Raw genomic sequence first — 18,322 nt, 5'->3', positions numbered from 1 at the left:
CTTTTTGTACACTGTCAAGATGTGTCTTTGCCAAGAAACCTTCTTATTAGTTTAATAAAGAGCTACATGGCAGACCAATTGCTAGGCAGTAAGAGATTAGGCTGGACTTTCATGCAGAGAAAATGGGACATGAATCTAAGCGGGAGATGCCACGAGGGAAACAGGAGGTGCAAAATGGGAGAAGTAAAAAGCCAAGAGGCAAAACATAGATTAATATAAGTGAGTTAACTTAAGTTATAAAAGATGGAGGAGGGACAAGCCTAAGCTGTAAGATGAACTTTCACAATTATTAAGTCTCAATATCATTATTTGGGAGTTGGTGGTACAGAGAAAGACATGCAAAATATTGAATATCTGGCAGAATTCTGCACTGAATCCATCTGGCCCTGGGTTTGTTTTGGAGACTTTAATTACTGCTCCTATTTCACTGGGGTTTATTGATCAGTTTAAGTGGATTATCTGATCTTGACTTTAGTAGTGGTATATATCAAACATTTCTTGTAGATTTTCTAACTTAATGGAATACAGGGTTGTTGGTTTTTTGTCATTAAAACTCTGTTAGCATGTCTCCCTTTTGATATCCACCTTTTAGTTAATTTGGCTAAGGGTTTATTTAATATCATTGATTTTCTCAAAGCCAATTCTTCATTTCCTCATTTTACTGATTTTTTTGCAATATCTTTTGTTTCTATTTTATTGATTTCAGCCCTGAGTTTGATTATTTCTTGCCATCTACAAAATTTGGTTTAAGAATATTGTGTTTTCATTTTCACTCAATTCTAAAAGTTTATTTCTTTCTTAAGTTTTCATTCAGTAGTAAGTTATTCTTGTTTCCACTAATTTTATGTTGTTGGTATCCAGCTTTTCCTAGTTTAGAGAAGTTCAAATTCGGTTCTATGTCACTGACTTTTGATGCTTTTCCCTCATATAGATTTAACATTTTCCATGGTGTCCCATATTTCCTGTATGTCCCAACATTTCCTTTGTTCTTTTAAATTTCTTTTCAAACTCCTTGCTTATTTGATATAGATCCTCTACTTTATCTTCCATTCCTGATATTCTACCTTCTGCAGGTCCTGATATTCTTTTTTTTTTTTTTTTTTTTTTTTTTGGTTTGGTTGATTCATTATATTTTTAAGTGTTTCCTTGAATTTTCTAGTTGAATTATTAATGTTGTTCAATTCCATCACCATCTCAACGTGAGTCTCTTTAATATTTCTATTGCCTTATTGAATTCCATTCTCTAGTCCTGGATTGTTTTCGTCATTTCCATCAGCCTTGTATTTGTTCTTTCTCCTTAATTTCACTGAGCTGTTTCCTTGAACATTCTTTAAACTTCTTGAATTCCTTGATAAAGTTTATGATTGTTCTTTTGAAGTCTAGGTTCCAGGGTTAATCTAGGCAATTATCATTGGCAAACATTTTTATATGACAGGTTAAGTTTTGGAGATGATATTGACTTGATCTATTATATGTGGTCTTTTTTTTTTTTTTTTTTTTTTTTTGGTTAGTTCAAGAGCAGGTTAGGGCAGAAAAGAGGATGTGTGGGCAGGTTGGGCCTTGAGGTCAGAAATGGCTTGGGTAGAATGGTAGTTAAATGGGCAGGGGCGACTGGGCTGGTTTATAGATGTGCTTTCTGGCCCATACCTAGAGTGTGGGTGGAAAGGCTTGGTGTGGTATGGAAAGGGCCTATGGTTTGTAGAATAGTTAGGGAGAGTCCTGGAAGAAGCCTATTGATCAGTGTGGCATAGACAGGTGAAGCCAGACTAGACCAGGGCACTATATGTGGAAATCAGGAGACTTACCTGGTTAGACCCAAGAATAGGAAATGGAGTTCAGGGTGGGTAAAGTGGTTGACTTTGGTGCAGAAGGGACCTGAGGATAGTAGTAGGTAGGGCATATTTAGGTGGAAGCCTAGAAGGTCCTTCAGGCATAGTTGCAGTGGCCAGACTAGGCTAAGGTATACTAGATGTAGTAAATGGGACTAGATCTGTTGGATTTGGGAGAAGGTGTGGATGAAAGGCCAGAGACTTACCCACAACTTATCTTTTTATGGATTATGTTTTTGCAGCACATTCTTAAGTCTATGTCTGGCCCTAGATTCTGAACATTTGCTTCACATTTTTATCCAGAAGTTTTAAACTTTTGTGTTTTTTGTTTAAATGTATTGTCTGAATTTTTGCATATAGTATGATATCTGGGTTGAAGTATATTTTTTATTGTTTTTAAAATTGTATTATTATATGTATGTGTGTGTGTGTGTGTGTTTTGCTTGCATGTATGTTTGTGTACCATGTATGTGTTTGATTCCCACTAGGCCAGAACAGAGTATCTGATGCCCTGGAGCTGGAGTTTCAGATGGCTGTAATGTACCATGCAGGTGCTGAGACTCAAGATGTTCTAGAAGAGCAGTCAGTGCTCTTAACCACCAAGCCATCTCATTAACTTCCTCAAGTACTGTATGGATGTTTAGTTGTTTGGTGCCCCTTGATAAGAAGGGTATTCTTCTTCCATTGAAATTGTTTTGTATGTTATCAAAAATCAGCTGTGGGCTAAGGCTATAGCTTGGTGCCACCTAGGTTCAATTCATAAAACTATCAAATACATAAATAAACAAGCAAGCAATCTATTTGGGATCTGCTAATGTATTTGGGTCTATTTCAGAGTTTAACCTCTGTTCCAAGCATCTGTGTTCATGCCTTGATAGCGGTAAAGTATTGGTTACTACTCATTATATACTGTAAGTTTCGACACTAAGCAAACCAATTCCTTATTTCCTTTTCTTTGACAAGACTGTGTTAGGTATCCTAGAGTACATTTTAAAATAAGTTTTTCTATGTCTATAAAAATTCTTGCTAATAACTGTTTACATAACTCTTCCTTTCATTAGCATGCCAGTTTTCAGTATACAGGTGTGTGTGTGTGTGTGTGTGTGTGTGTGTGTGTGTGTGTGTGTGTGTGTGTGTGTGTAGACCAATACAGGTATGGAGGTCAGAGAACAATTCACAGGAATTGGTGTGGTGATATCTTGTTATACTCTTAACAAATAAAGCTTGCCTAAAGAGCAGAGGGCAGAGCTAGCCACTAGTTAACCATGTCGTCTGTATAGACAGACAGGAAAAGATATGGCTGGGGAGAGAGAGGAAGTGATTAAGGTGGGAGGAGACAGGAGCTCAGTCTCTTTTTGGCTGGGAAGTCAGTGAAATAAAGGTGGCTGTGGCTTGCTCCTTTGTCTCTCTGATCTTTCAGCATTTTCTGACACCGGGCTTTTATTATCAAGACCTACTAGAACTTGTGCTTACAAGTTGGTTCTCTTCCACCATGTGGCCTGAAAATCAATCTTTAGTCACCAGACTTACTAACAAATGCCTTTACACGCTAAGCATCTTGCCATCTCCCATATTTTAAATAGTTTCTTTTTTTTGGGATAACTATAAATAGCATTGTTTTTAATCCTGTTTCTGCACATTGTTTATGATTGATTTTGATTTTTATGAACTAAACTTTATGCTTATCAAATTCATTTACAGTCTAATATTCTAATCTTTTTTTGAGACAGGCATTGAGATAATCTTTTTGTACACTGTGTGAAGATGTGTCTGTTTAAACTCACCTGCATACGGCACTTCTGACTGGTTTAACAAAGAGCTGAATGGCAAACAGCCATGCAGAAGAGGATAGGCAGGGCATCCCGCAAAGACAGGAACTTAGGGAGGAATCTGAGAGGTGGGGATTCACGAGCGAGATGCAGAGGAAGTGGGATGCACAATACTGAGGAAAGTATCTAGCCATGTAACAAGATGCAGATTAATATAAATGGCTAATTTAAGTTTTTAGAGATAGTTGGGAACAAGCCTAAGCTAAGGCCTAGTTTTCATACTTAACAAAATTCTGTGTTGTTATTTGGGAGCTGGCAGAACAAGGAAAGACCAGTTATAGATAGGGTATCATATATTCCCAGGCTGACCCTTAAACTTGCTATGTAGCTGACGATGGCTTTGAATTCCTGATCTTCCTATCTACAAGTGCTAGGATTACTGGTATGCACCAACATAACTGGTTTATGTAGTACTGGGACAGAGCATGGAGCTTCTTACATGGTAGTAAGCACTCTACCTACCAACTCATTTACATTCCTAGTCCCAGAAGCCTTCTTCTTATTCCTTCCTTCTCTTCTAGCATTGATTAGAATAATAATTATTATATAACATATATAAATATAATAATTCCAACAGTATAATAATTAACAACTGAAATAGAACACTAAGACAGTCATTTTATTCTGTTTGCAGGTTTTCTGAGAAAGGTGTCCCCACAAACTCAGGCTAGCAATGCTGTCAAGCTTTCAAGTACTGGGATTACAGGTGTGAGGTACCATATCCAGTTCAATTTGTAATATTTTGTGTGTAGAGGGTGTGTGCATGCCATGGCACTCAGGTGGAGGTCAAAGGCCAGGCTGAGAGACCTACTTCTGCCCTTTCACATGTGGGTTCTGGGGATCAAACTCAGGTTAAGTTTGGTGGCAAGCGCCCTTACCTGCTGAGCCACCTTACTGACTTCTACAACTAACTGAAATAATATTGAACTGATCAGCCAAGTGAAACTTCTCTCAATTTTAGCTTACCTGACTGATCAATCATCAACAACAGATTATAAGTTTAATATAATGTGCCAAAGTGGGAAATACTAGTAACAAGCTTTAAGTTGATTTTCAACTTGCAAAGTATTGTTCCTTGAACACGCACACTCAGACATATTACATTATGATGGTTATAAGCTTTGTCATTTGCCAGTTAGTGACAATATTTTATTCCTATGTAACTCTGTCCACAATATGATAGAAACCAGACGTACAGATGTCTGAAGATCATTAGTACAATGTCTACATACAGACTTAATAGAGAAGGAAGACAGTAATGAGATAAGTTGGAAACAAGGGTTCATATAACAGGAGCCAGAAGTCAGGTAAACTGTATATATAGACACATTTTTCTCTTTCAGACTGAAAAGGTTCACCATGGCAAGTCAATAGAGAAAGGAGTTTTAGTAATGAGTTAAACTAGAAAAAGGATCTAATTCAACATACTAAGATTTGAAAGTAAGTTCCAAATCTAATCTTAGGAAACACAGGCATATAGAGAAGCAAATGTATTTTCTTGATAGGCAATTTAAATTATTTGTTTCCTATAAAATAGGTTCACATGAAAATAGAATTTGATGAAGATGTCTCAGTCAAAGTTCTATTGTTGTGAAGAGACACCATGACCATAGTTAACTCTTCTAAAGAAAAAGCATTTGATTGGGGTAACCTACAGTTTTAGAGGTTTATCCAGTATCTCCATGGCAGGAAGCATGGAGGTACACAGGCAGACACGGTGCTGGTGCTGGAGAAGGAACTGAGAGTTCTATATCTGGATCAGCAGGCAGCAGAAAAGAGAGCAATGGGGCCTGGCTTGGGCATTTGAAACCCCAAAGCCCTCTTCCAATTTAGGCTACATCTCCTAATGCCATACTCTAAGCATTAAAGGAGTCTGTGCAGGCCACTCTTATTCAAACCAAAGTGACTCTCTAAACTTTTCCAAATAAAAGAAAAGAAAAGAATCTTGACACCACTTGCAATCAATTATTAATTAATATTTCTCCTATTGCAGGACGTGGGAATAGAGAGGGTACCTAGCATACACAGACCAAAGAGGATCAAGAAAAGAGTATCTTCCCTAAATGTTATGGAATTTTAATATGGCAAAATACTTCTCAAAATACCTAGTATCCTTAGTAAAATGGATGCTGCTATAATTGTGACTGTATACAATTATGAACTATTTAATCATATGGATTTGTACTTATTATTATTGTGTGTTTGTATATGTATGTATTATATGTGAGAATGTGTACTATGGAGCATGTGTTAAGATCAGAGGACAATTTATGGAATGGGTTCTTTCCTTCTACCTTACATGAGTTCTCAGGTTCAAACACAAGTTGCAAGGCTTGTAGAAAAAGTGCCTCTACATGCCAAACCATCTTGGTAGCCCCCCATGTGGCTGTATGTTGGGTGGTTTTCAGGATAACTAGTTGGCCACAGTATTTTCGTAATTCAAGTTATACACAAGTTTAACATAGAAAAAATAAAATTACTCCTTGCTCTGAGCACCAGTTTTTTTAGACAGGGTCTCATGTAGCCTAGCCTAGCCTTAAATTTGCTATGTAGTAGGTGGTCCTTGTCCTCAGTCTTCCTGCTTCTACCTCCCAAGTGTTGAGATCACAGGAGTGAGGTGTCACATCCCCACTAGAAGAGTCTCTCAACTGGTTTTCTTTAGATGTATACTCCCCTTACCTTCCGGAGTTCAACTGTCACTTCATTTCTGTGTCTTCGCATTGTCTAAAGAGAAAAACAAAGATTACATTAGTATCAAAATATCAGTACTGCTAATATGCGAATTGGTGTCTCTTTTTAGAACCAACTTAATCTTCTTTAAACAATTTTTTGAGGATTTATTTATTTTATATATGTTACCTGAATGCATGTCTGTGATACATGCAGCCCTTAGAGATGAGAAGAGGGTACTGATCTCCTAGGACTACAGAAGGGTATGAGCTAACCTGTAGGTGCCAGGAATTGAACCTAGATGCTCTTAGCTACTGAGCAATCTCTTCAAATGCCCCCAAATTTACTTTTAAAAATTAAAAACTGACCCATGTATTTATTTAATGTTTTTTGAGACAGATCTCACTACATTGTAGTAATAAATTATTTATGATTTATTAAAGCTTGCCTGAGGATTCAGAAAGCAAAGTCAGTCACAAGCTATAGAAGCCAGGCAGACAACTTGAATCCCAGCAGTAAGAAGCTAGAGATGTTGGTATGCCCCTTTAATCCTAGGACTCAGGATTAAGAGGTAGAGAGATCTCAAGTCCAAGATTACCTAGATCTACACAGACAAGATTGAATCAGTAGTAAGAGTCAATAGGAGAGGCAGCAGTTTGAGGCTTGGTCAAGAGTTCATTCGTGACCAGCCCTTTCAGCCTGCGTTTGAGGTAAGATGCATTCCTGATCTTCAAGTTGAACCCCCATTTCTGACTCTGGGTCTTTTATTTTTCGTACTACAATTCAGCTGGGTCATTTATTTACGGTGATACACTACATAGCTTAGGCTGGTCTTAAATTCAAACTCCTACTTTAGCTTCCTTCCAAGATCATTAGCATGTGCCACTGCACCTGATCAATGCTGTATGGTATTATCTAAGAAGTGCTACATTTGTTTATGCTGCATTTGTTTAACTCCATAAAGCTGTGATTCTCTGCCTATCTAAAACAACTTGATGGTCTAATAAAGAGCTTAACGGCTAACAGTGAGGCAGGAGAAAGGACAGGTGGGGCCAGCAGGCAGAGAGAATAAATAGGAGAAATCTGGAAGAAAAAAAAAAAAAAAGGAAACAAGATAAGAAGGAAAGGAGGACGCTAGGGGCCAGCCATCCAGCCACATAGCCAGTCACAGAGTAAGAGTGAAAGATTAAGAAGAAGCCCAGAGACAAAAAGCTGGCTAGAAACAAGTCAAGCATAGTCAGGACATTTATAAGAAATAATAAGTCTCTGTGTCATGATTTGGGAGCTGAGTGGCAGGCCCCCAAAAGAAAAAGAGTAAAGAATAAAGACAACAAACAACAACAGAATTCCTTTTTAAATAATTTATTGTAATTAGCTAAAAAGCTGACATTGTGCCAGGCAGTAGTGGCACATGCCTTTAACCCCAGTAGGGAAGTAGAGGCAGGTGTTATCTGTGAGTTCAAGGACAATCGGGTCTACAAAGTGAGTTCCAGGACAGCCAGGGCTACACAGAGAAATCCTGTCAGGGGGAGGGTTGACATTGGTTTTATCAGACATTTGTTGGTTGATTCGTATAAACTGCAAGGTAGCTTAGCTATCAGTAACCTATTCTTCTATACAAATTGCACCCAGGATTTTGTATGTGTTTTGTTGTCGTTATTGGTGGTGGCGATGTGTGTGTGTGTGTGCACGAAAGTGTGAGCATACAGAGTTATATCCTCTCTTTTGTATATTTTCTGTCGGAAATCTAAATTACCTCACTTTCTTCTGTTTTGTGTCTTGGCAAATACCACAGAAAGCAGAACAATCACCTGTAATAACTTTGAGTTCTAAGCAAGGAGTTGTCATTAAATTCTCTAGGAAGAAATTGTAACACAGAATCAAGAATGCCTACACCCTCAACCATAAGCTACCTCATTCTTCCAGTAAATTATAGTTTAGCTTAAGCCCATCAGATGAGGCTTATACCCAATGAATTTATCTCTTAACTACTCATATTTTCAAGTAACACACTGCTTTCTTGTTACAGCCTTGTCCCGTATGAGTGACTGTCACATGCTTCTCTACCATGCCTTCCCTAACATGATAGACTATATCCCCTCAATCCGTGAATCAAAATAAACTCTGCCTCCTTAAGCTACTTCTTTCAGGTTCTTGGTCATAGTTACTGTAACAACCCATGTGATGCTGATAGGTTGTTGGAATTGGTATGCAAGAGAAATGTAGAATTTAGAAACAGGTGCTAGCGAGCAACTGGCCACTCTGTTAGGAGCTTGGGAAATTAGAAATTAGGATGTCAGCAGAAATACAGACAGTAAACACTATGTTCATAAAGTGCCATTAGGGTACAAAGATTCTACAAGAACTGGACAAAAAGCTATCTGTGTTACATTTTGGCAAAAATAAATGGATGGATGGATGGATGGATGAATAGATAGAGGAAGGAAGGAGGGAGGGAGGGAGGGGAGGGAGAGAAGAAAAGGAGGGAGGGAGAAAAGAAAGGAAGGGAGGGGGGAGGGAGGGAGGGAAGGGGGAGGGAAGCGGGGAGGGAGGGAAGGAAGGAGGGAGGGAAGAACGGAGGGAGGGGGAGGGAGGGAAGGAAGGAAGGAAGCTGGCTACATTCTGGCTATGGCCTGGAAATTTTCATAAGGCTGACTTCAAAAGTAACTAATTTGTTTGAAGAAGGAAACTTTAAGACACCTTAGCATCAGGCTATTGCATAGATGGTAATCATTGCCTTTAACATGGTTTACAGCAAAAATTCTGATCAGAAAACACAGCAGAAGTATGTAAAAATGTGCAATGAGATAAGGAAAGGGGTGTTAAAAGTGGCAGACAGAAATATGACAACGCTGCTATAAATGTTAAGGAGGTTAGGGCAGTAAAGAAAAACTGCACGTTGTACTCACACACTAAAAGTGGTTTTTGTCAGGCTTAAGACTTGGCCCACGGGTTAAGAGTATTTGCTGACCTTCAAGAGGATGAGAATTTCGTTCCTAGCATGCATACTGGGCAGCTCATAACCACCTGTAACTCTAGCTCCAAGAAATGCAACACCCTCTTCTGGTTTTTGAAGACACCTACACATCCATGGTGCCCTAAAGGCAATATCCCATCCACTAAAGCTCAGACTTGTAAAACTGAGAATCTTTTAGAAAAACTAATACCTCCACAAAAGTTCTCTGCTCAAAAACATGACTGCCAAGAGAAGTATACTGCCTGGGTTAAGCTATGAAGACATGTGGCCACTACAGCCACAGCAGAACTCAGTGTCCAATTTTGCATGCATGAAAAGAAATACAAGGGTTCAAGGGTCATGAAGACTTACACCAATGTTTCAGAAGAGGTCAGGCAATGTGTACCAGGGTCAGATAGATTCACTGCACAGACAACCTATGAGGCCTCTTCCTAAAGCTAAGGTAACACCTAAATTGCAATGATGACCCCAGCATGCTGGAAATGTCAGGAACACAGAGGAAATGTCAGAGGGAAGATATAAAGGCTGAGTGAAGCTGGTCCAAAAAAGGCCATGCCATGTGTCCTGCAAGGAGTAGAGCTGTAGAGTGAGGCCACCCAGTGGCATCCACTTAAGGGCTCAGGTGCCAGACACGGGCTACTGGGGTTGGCATTCACCCTCAAGGATTCAGTTTTTTGGTCTTTGGTCTTTTACATGCTAGGTCTCCATTCCTCCCTTCGGAATAGGAGTGTTTATTCTGTGCCACTGTAGACTGAAAGTTCATTTCCTTTTAATTCTATAGGGACACACAGTTAAGAGACTATCTTGAGTCTCAGAGAAGGCTGGATTTTTGAACAAAGCTGAAACTGTAATATAGGGGCTTTCGAAGTTTGCTGAATGTATCTGACCTTAAGTCTATGAGAAGCCAGTAACAGAATGTTATGGTTTGAGTATGAAATGCCCCTACAATCTCATGTGACTGTTAAATTCAGCTTGTCACTATTTAACTTTCTAAACAAGTCAGAAATTGGCAGAATGAACTTTAAAAATGGTCCAACTATATATACCTCAAATGACTCCTTTGGATTTAAAGACAAAGATGACTTTTAAAATACTTTATTTTATTTTAAAAGAGCTGCTAGAGTAAGGGGTGGGAACCGAACAAAACAAGGAGGAAGCAACAAAGCAAAGACACTGATAAGGGCTGAAGAGACGGCTCAGTGGTTACCCAGATTTGATTCCCACACCCGTGAGGGTGCTTCACAACTGTCTGGAACTCCAGTCCCAGAGGATCTGTCATCGTGTTGACACTGTACATATGTGGAACACAGACACGGAGGCAAAACACTCATACAGGAAATGAAAAACAATTTCAAAATAAAGGAAATAAAAGAAAAAGCAGAAGAAACAATATTCTATTCTCTCTGAAAGCAAAATCAGCATAACTAACAAAATACAGAAAGGAAAAACTAAACACAGAAAGTAAAGAGAAAGCAGTACACAACTGACTTATACTGGAAATCAAAACAGCAGTGACACACAGAGTCTGTAGCATCACAAGAATAAAGAATAACTAGAAGCACAAATTTGTTAACTGGATGAGCTTCCGAAAAACAAACTACTATGTCTTAAGCAACAGAAAAGTTTACAATACCACAATTAATAGTGAAATTTGTAATTTAAATTTTTTTCCTATCAAGGCTCCGAAGATTTAAATGGAGAAATTTTCTAATGTCTGGGGGGTGGGATCATAACATCACCCCCTCCCAAAAGTAGGACAAGATAGTAACAAGAATACTGCAAGCCAATATTCCCTATGAGTACAGATGTGAAAACTCTTAAGCAAAAGATTAACAAATATATAGTAGTGAGACAGGAGGTCAATGCAATATGGAATATGTTTATTTACCACACAAGCTGGGGAATCAGAAGCGTAGCAGGCTTTCAAAGAGGGCTTCCTTTTTCTTTTGCTTCCTTTTATCTTTACCTGTGCTAATTTCCATATCTCCGCCCTTATGGGCATGAAGAGTTTTGTGGGCTCACCCCTACATAGTAGCTCTACCATACCAGGAGTTTTACTTTCCAAGTTTTTACCCACTGTCAACTGCATCTAAAAATATTAAAAGGGGGCTGGGGTGATTGGTCAGTGGGTAATAATGTTGGTTATACAAGCATAAGGACTTGAAATTAAAACTCCAGACCTCACTCCTGATACACAGACACACACAGACACACACAGACAGACACAGACACAGACACAGACACACACGACACACACACACACACACACACACACACACACACACACACACACACACACACACACACACACGGCATGGCCATGCATGCCTGTAGCCCCAGAATTATTAGGAGGTAGAGACAGACTGGCCCCAGAAACTCCATAGCCAGCCAAGCTGAAGTGACCAGCTACAGATTCAGTAAGAGACTGTCCCAAGGGAGTATAAAAGCAGAGAGTAATAGAGCAGAAGATGTTAGGTCCTCTCTGGCTCCTTCTTACAGGCCAATAAGAATGCACATGTGTACACAAATGCACATAATGCACACAAACTCAATGGAGAAAAAAAATCACAAAATAAACTATTCTATGCAGTTTTGAGTAGCATGATAAAATTTCACCCATCATACAAGTCATCCCTTTGTTCTGTCTGGTAATTACTTAACACCGTGTTAGCTATCCCATTAACTGTGTGAGTGGCACAGTCCTGTGTTCAGGTAACCCATACATGGTATTCCAATGCTGACCAACTGCCTTCATTCATCTCGCCTTACTTCATCTAATCTCATCATGTAGGCAGTGAACCACCTCAAATCATCATCACAGGAGTAAGTACAATATGATACAGTATGTGGGGAGAGAGATAAGTCACATAAAAGTTATTACAATATACTGTTACAGCAGTTTTCACTACTGTTAATCTCTGTTCCTAATTTGTTCATTTAAATTCAGATCACCAGTGTCTGTATTTAAGGGAAAAGTAAGTTATATACAAGGTATAATACTATCCATACCATAGTTTCAGGTACCAGTAAAGGTTTTAGAACAGAACATAGTTCCTGAGAATATTCATGGTATTCTATTTTTTTTTTTGAAAGATGCATGCTCGGTGTCTATGGCTCACCTTTGTCACTGCTTGCTGTATAAGCAGGAAAACCTGAGTTCAGATCCTCAGCACCCACATAAAAAGTTAGGAGTGGCTCCCTGCATCTGTAACCACTGCATTGGGGTATTGGGTGGGAGAGACAAGAGGATCACTGGCACCTGCAGGACAGCAGCTTAGCTAAAACTCAGCATACATTAGGTTCAGTACCAGACCATCTCAAAGGATATAGCAAATAACTAACTATAGAAGAGAAACATTCTTTCTCCATTAGAACAGTTACACACATGCACACAAACATAAACCCTGAATGTACACCAAATGAGTCACCTCCCAAGCACCTCAGATTGTTAACTTTGCTCCATTCAGTGGGGCACAAGATCACAAGGTGGGGAAAAGGGCAGTTGGCAAGACAGCTGTAGTCAAATCAAACTGGATTTCTATAATCTAACAGTACATAAATAAGACTTGTATGGAGAAATTACACAAAGCCAGGTGGTGGTGGCGCACAACTTTAATCCCAGCACTTGAGAGGCAGAGGCAAGCAGATTTCTTAGAGTTCCAGGCCAGCCTGGTCTACAAAGCTACACAGAGAAACCCTGTCTCGAAAAACAGAGAGAGACAGGAGAGGGGAGGAGAGGGCAGAGGGAAGGGAAGGGGAGGAGAGAGAGGGAGGGAGAGAAAGAGATCACACAACACACAATGAGAGACAGAGAGACAGACAGACAGACAGACAGACAGACAGACAGACAGACAGAGAGATTGATTACACAACACAGGTAAGGTATAAATCTGTAATCCTAGCACTGCTATGCAAAACAGAAGGCAGAGACAGGAGAATCCCCAGAAGCATCTGCAGAAGAAGAAAAAGGGACTGCCTCAAACAAGGTACAAAGTTAGGATCAATATCCAAGGTTGTTCTCTGATCTCCAAACCTGTGCACACATTTCCCCCCACCACTCCTGTCACACTCGTGTCACACACACACACCACTTCTTTTAAGTTTAAAATGAATCCAATGGTTATATAACTAAATGGAGAAGCATCAGGTAGTAGACTCAACCTGATGAAGAAGTCAGTTCTTCCCATACTCATACAGGTTTATAGAACAATTCATATCAAAATCCCTGGGATTCTCCCATGGCTTGACAGACAGATAAACAGAAAAGCTTGTGATGACACCAGATGTTGGCAAGATGAAGTTGCATACATTGTTGAGGAATATACAACAGAACAATAATTCAAAAACAATTTGACATTCTTAAACTAAAGATGCAACTACCATAGGACCCAGAGAGTGAACTTATAAGCATTTATCCCAGTAGAAAGAAACTTATTTTCATAAGAAACCTGTATCCCTATGTTCACAACAGCTTTACTCCTAGTAGTCAAACCACCAAAACAGCAAACCAAGCATTCCCATGGTTAAACTGTGACACATCATGGAACACTGTTCTAAGCCAGTAACAAGTGCATAATAAATTCAGATGGTGAGATTAAAGAGCTCCAAGCTAATGGTATGATTTGGATAAGTATCCCCCAAAGTTCCCTAGCCTATGGTAATCCTGAGAAGTTAGAAGTCTTTAAGAAGCAGAATCTAGTGGGAGAAAAAAAAGGGTCTTTAGGGATGTGGCCTCTCCCTAACAACTCTTTGCTTATCTGCTGCCAAGAATGAACAGGCCTTCCTCCACCATACACTCCCAACATAATACACTGTGTGGCCACAGGCCCAAAAGACCGTGAATTCCAACTCTGAAACCATAAGCTAAATAATAAATAACCCTTTCATCCTGGAAGTTGATTATCCAAAGTACTTTGTCATGGTATAGGAAAGCTGATTAACAATTTAAAAAGATTTCAAACTCTTATCAATTAATCTAATGTAGAATCCCTGTGATGTTAAATCTGGTTGTAAATTTATGAGATTTAGATATGGCCAAGTAGATGGTAAAACACTAATTATTCTCAGTGCTTCTGTAGGCACTGAGTTCATTCTTCTCCAGGTTGCTTGGCATTTTATACAACAACTAAACTGTCTAGGTATGTCTTTACATAGGGTATTTCAAAGGACAGTACCCTTTATGTTGGTAAGCTAAGTGAAAAGAAGAAAACCTGTCATTAACATAGGTGGGCACCAGCCAATAAGTTGGGTGTCCATGCAGAACATAAAGAATGGGGAAATGATAGTCTAGGTCTGGGGTGTCTTCCTTCTCTGCCTTTGAGCACAATCCCTATCCTCTGGACTCACAGTAGTATGCCTGCCTTCCCTTTGCCTCCCCTCATGAGCCTACAGTTTCAGTATGAGCAACACTACCGGCTTCCCTGCTTCTCTACATTGCAAAAGTCAGTGTGGAACTCAGCTTCCAAAATTAAGCCAATGACCTTACTCCCAGAGGCATCCACCTTATCTCCTGTCAGTTCTGCCACTCTACAGTTACTACAATACACCTCACTTGGAAACTTTCCAAACGCATAAAATACATAATTTCAGAGAACTGAAACCTGAGCACACACAGAATAGATGAGATCTCGTCTACAAGAATTGAAGTTTGGGTGTGTGGAGAAAAGTGTGACAATGCCACTGCAGTGAGTTTTAAGAAATCTTGTACCTTTAGCAAAATCGTCTTCTTGATAATAAAACCAGTAACTTCTCAGAAAAGGCCTGATAGCTGCTTTTCCATAACAACTAAATGGGGGGGGGGGGGCACGGCGCAGCTGTACTATGTTGCTGAACTCCCGGACAGCAACAGCATCAGGTTAAGTTTGAGGAAAAGTTCTAAGACGAAGTGACAAGAAAGTTATGATGATAAATAAAACACCTATCGCATGTAGGGAACAGAAATAAGGCCCACCCCAGATGAAAATTGCAGAGACTAAGAAAATTAGTCAGAACTTCAAAATGGCTGCAACAGGCTGTTTCTAACACAGGTAGATGAGCATGTTTACTACAGAAAAGCAGCCTCTGAAAATTAATCATGTCCCTAGACACTAGGAAATAAACCACAATAAACAGAACCATAATCAGAAATCAGAACAAATGGCAACAACTGAAAGAGAATGCAAATTCACCCTTTTTGGATCTGGAATTAAGTTATAAAATGTAAACTGACTACAGCAAACATTTAAAGTTGAGACACAATTTAAAAAATCAGAGTATAAAAAGTGATCAGAAAGCCGGGTGTTGGTAGCGCACACCTTTAATCCCAGCACTCAGCAGGCAGAGGCAGAAGGATCTCTGCGAGTTTGAGGCCAGCCTGGTCTACAGAGTGAGTCCCAGGACAACCTCCAAAACCATACAGAAGCCCTGTCTCGAACCCCCCCACAAAAAAAAGAAAGAAAAAGTGATCAGAAATAATTTTGAAAAACAGAAAAATTACAAAAAGCTGAAATACAGTAATAAAACACAGAAGTATCAACTTACCTGTTAGTTTTTTACAGATTTGGTCAGATTTAATACAGATTCTGTGAACTTAAGTCAGAAAAGGGGCATATGATAGCTTGGCAGGTAAATGTATTTGCCACCTAAGTTCAATCCCTAGAACCTGTAGAAGCAGGAGGTTCTTCTGCTCACAGAGAGATGGGCATTGGGGAATCCAGGAATGTTAAACAGAGTTGTCTCTTCTGAGAGAACATGTTATTATTTTTCACCCAGAAGGCTGGGAATGGGAGAACACTGCATTATCTGTTTAACAAAGGCCACATCTGGTTCCGAGACTTTTACAAACAGGACCAGAGATGGTGTATAGCCTGATGAGCTCTGCACTATCTGTATGATGGAGGTTACATCTGGTTCCCCCAGACTCTTACAAACAGGACCAGAGATGGTATATAGCCTGATGACTTCTGTCAAGACCTCACCAGATCCTCCCTTGGACCATAAGATGCACAGCACACATAGAGTGAAAGAGGTGACATATACTTTGAAAAAAGTTCAAGGTGATTATGCTTCAAGCTTTATTGTCCACACTGGATTATGTTACACCAAGAAACTTTTTCCCAAACTGAGCTGTACTTAAATATTTAAATATGCCTAAAATAAACTTCAGACTCAAGAAGTCTGAACTAACACCAGCTACCAAGTAATGTTGACTCAGACTTCCTTCTTGCCTCATGCAGATCAACACTGCTGGCTGTGGTGGTTGCTGAGAGCCCTCAAGGACCCACATGGCAGGAGAGAACAAACTCTCACTAATACACACTGTCCTCTAATACACACACACACACACACCAGAGTAAATCAATAAAAGTAAAAAATCAGTAAGTTAGAACAGTTATCAGGAGTTCAGTAAAGAGATGCATGCCTGTAATCCAAGCACTCCGGTGGCTGTATTAGGAGGATCCTAAATGTGAGAAGGGAGATGAGAATGAATAAACAAAAAGAGAAAATGAGAAGGAAAAAGGAGGGAGCAACACTTAGTAAATATAAGACACAATGATAAATACAGAAAAGAAATAGCAGGTTCAGTAAATTATAATATCCTGTTTACTCAGGATCCAAAGAGATAAAGGCAATGAACAAAAGCAACATTTAAAGAGACAACAGCTGAGAATTTACAACTTAAGAAAAGAAAATGCTCAAGAAATCAACATTCTAGCCCTCAAGAGGCAGAAGCAGTGGATCTCTATGAGTTCACGGCCAGCCTGGTCTACAGAGTGAGTTGTCAGATAGCTAGAGCTCCAAAGAGAAAACCTGTCTCAAAAAAACAGGCATTAAAAAAGAAGTCAACAGACTCCAAGTGCAAAACCAAAACCAAATGCACACGGATAGAGCACTGTGTTGTAGTGCACTAAGGGGAAAGGACCCTAACAGGAGGCAGGGTGAAACAACCTATACCCAAAAAAGTAGTCATTTGATTTACTTATAATTGGGCTTTATAAATTGTGTATTTTATTGGTCTAGTTTATTAACAGTTTTACATTTTAAGAAACAATGGCCCTTAACAGAAATTGGTTAAAAAAAAAAAAAAAGAGGCCGGGCGTTGGTGGCGCACGCCTTTAATCCCAGCACTCGGGAGGCAGAGGCAGGCGGATCTCTGTGAGTTCAAGGCCGGGCTGGACCGATAGCCTCCAAAACAATACAGAGAAACCCCTGTCTCGTAAAAACCAAAAACCAAAATAAATAAATAAATAAATAAGAGTATTAACTTAAAATAAAAACATAATGTTATCATATAGGCTCTCAGATGACAAACCCAGCCTAAGTCTACACTGACAAAAAAAATCAACCAGTTCAGAACAGCACAGATCACAGCAGGAGTCACACCCCTGTAAGCAAACCAAAAATTAAAACAATACTACAATCTATGAATTGTATGAATAAAATTTGTACCTTAATGAACATAAACAGCCACAATATACTTGTTCCTTGGCATATCAACTGTTTCCCAAGCACTGTAACTGGAACGTTTAAATTATACTTGAAGAAAGGCAGTTGAAAGACAAAATAATATCCAGATTCAGTTTGGCTTTTTAGACTTTATAAGGACACAAAACTACCCTCTCTAGTAGTGGCAGGTAGAAGACAACTGCTCTGTGTTGGGCTGGTGCCCTTCAAGGACTGCCACCAAGTAAGCTTTCATGCTTCATGGTATTCATGACAAAGCTACTTCTGGAAAGCAATAAAAGCCATAGGGTAATGAGACATCAATCTCTTAAAAAACATGTTACTTCAAACTCAGAATTAATTCCAATGTCATCACAACTAAGTAAATTCACGGGTCCAGGCGATGATTATCAGTGATTTCTAACATCACAAATGGAATCTGATATAATATACCCCACAACAGAATTACATCCCACACACTAGATTGGGAGGTTTGTATAAATCTAATAGAAGAGACAACAGATCTTTACAGCTAACAGTAATAAAAGACAAGTAACACTATTAAAGCACAGCAGATATGCCAGTCATTTCTCCAA

At 39.3% G+C, this 18,322-nt stretch overlaps 1 protein-coding gene across 2 annotated transcripts in view; it reads right to left on the bottom strand.

The window, feature by feature from the left end:
• Positions 1–18,322, bottom strand: part of Kpna3 (karyopherin subunit alpha 3) — a 75,789-nt gene that overhangs the window by 31,256 nt on the left and 26,211 nt on the right. For both annotated transcript variants that reach the window (XM_040740498.1, XM_040740497.1), the window contains exon 2: positions 6,338–6,382. In XM_040740498.1, the coding sequence (XP_040596432.1) occupies positions 6,338–6,382 (45 nt within the window). The remainder of the gene's footprint in view (positions 1–6,337; positions 6,383–18,322) is intronic.

The sequence above is a fragment of the Mesocricetus auratus genome, unplaced genomic scaffold (genome assembly GCF_017639785.1).
Source record: "Mesocricetus auratus isolate SY011 unplaced genomic scaffold, BCM_Maur_2.0 Super-Scaffold_100707, whole genome shotgun sequence".
Classification (NCBI taxonomy): Eukaryota; Metazoa; Chordata; class Mammalia; order Rodentia; family Cricetidae; genus Mesocricetus; species Mesocricetus auratus.
This window is presented reverse-complemented; position numbering and strand designations above follow the sequence as displayed.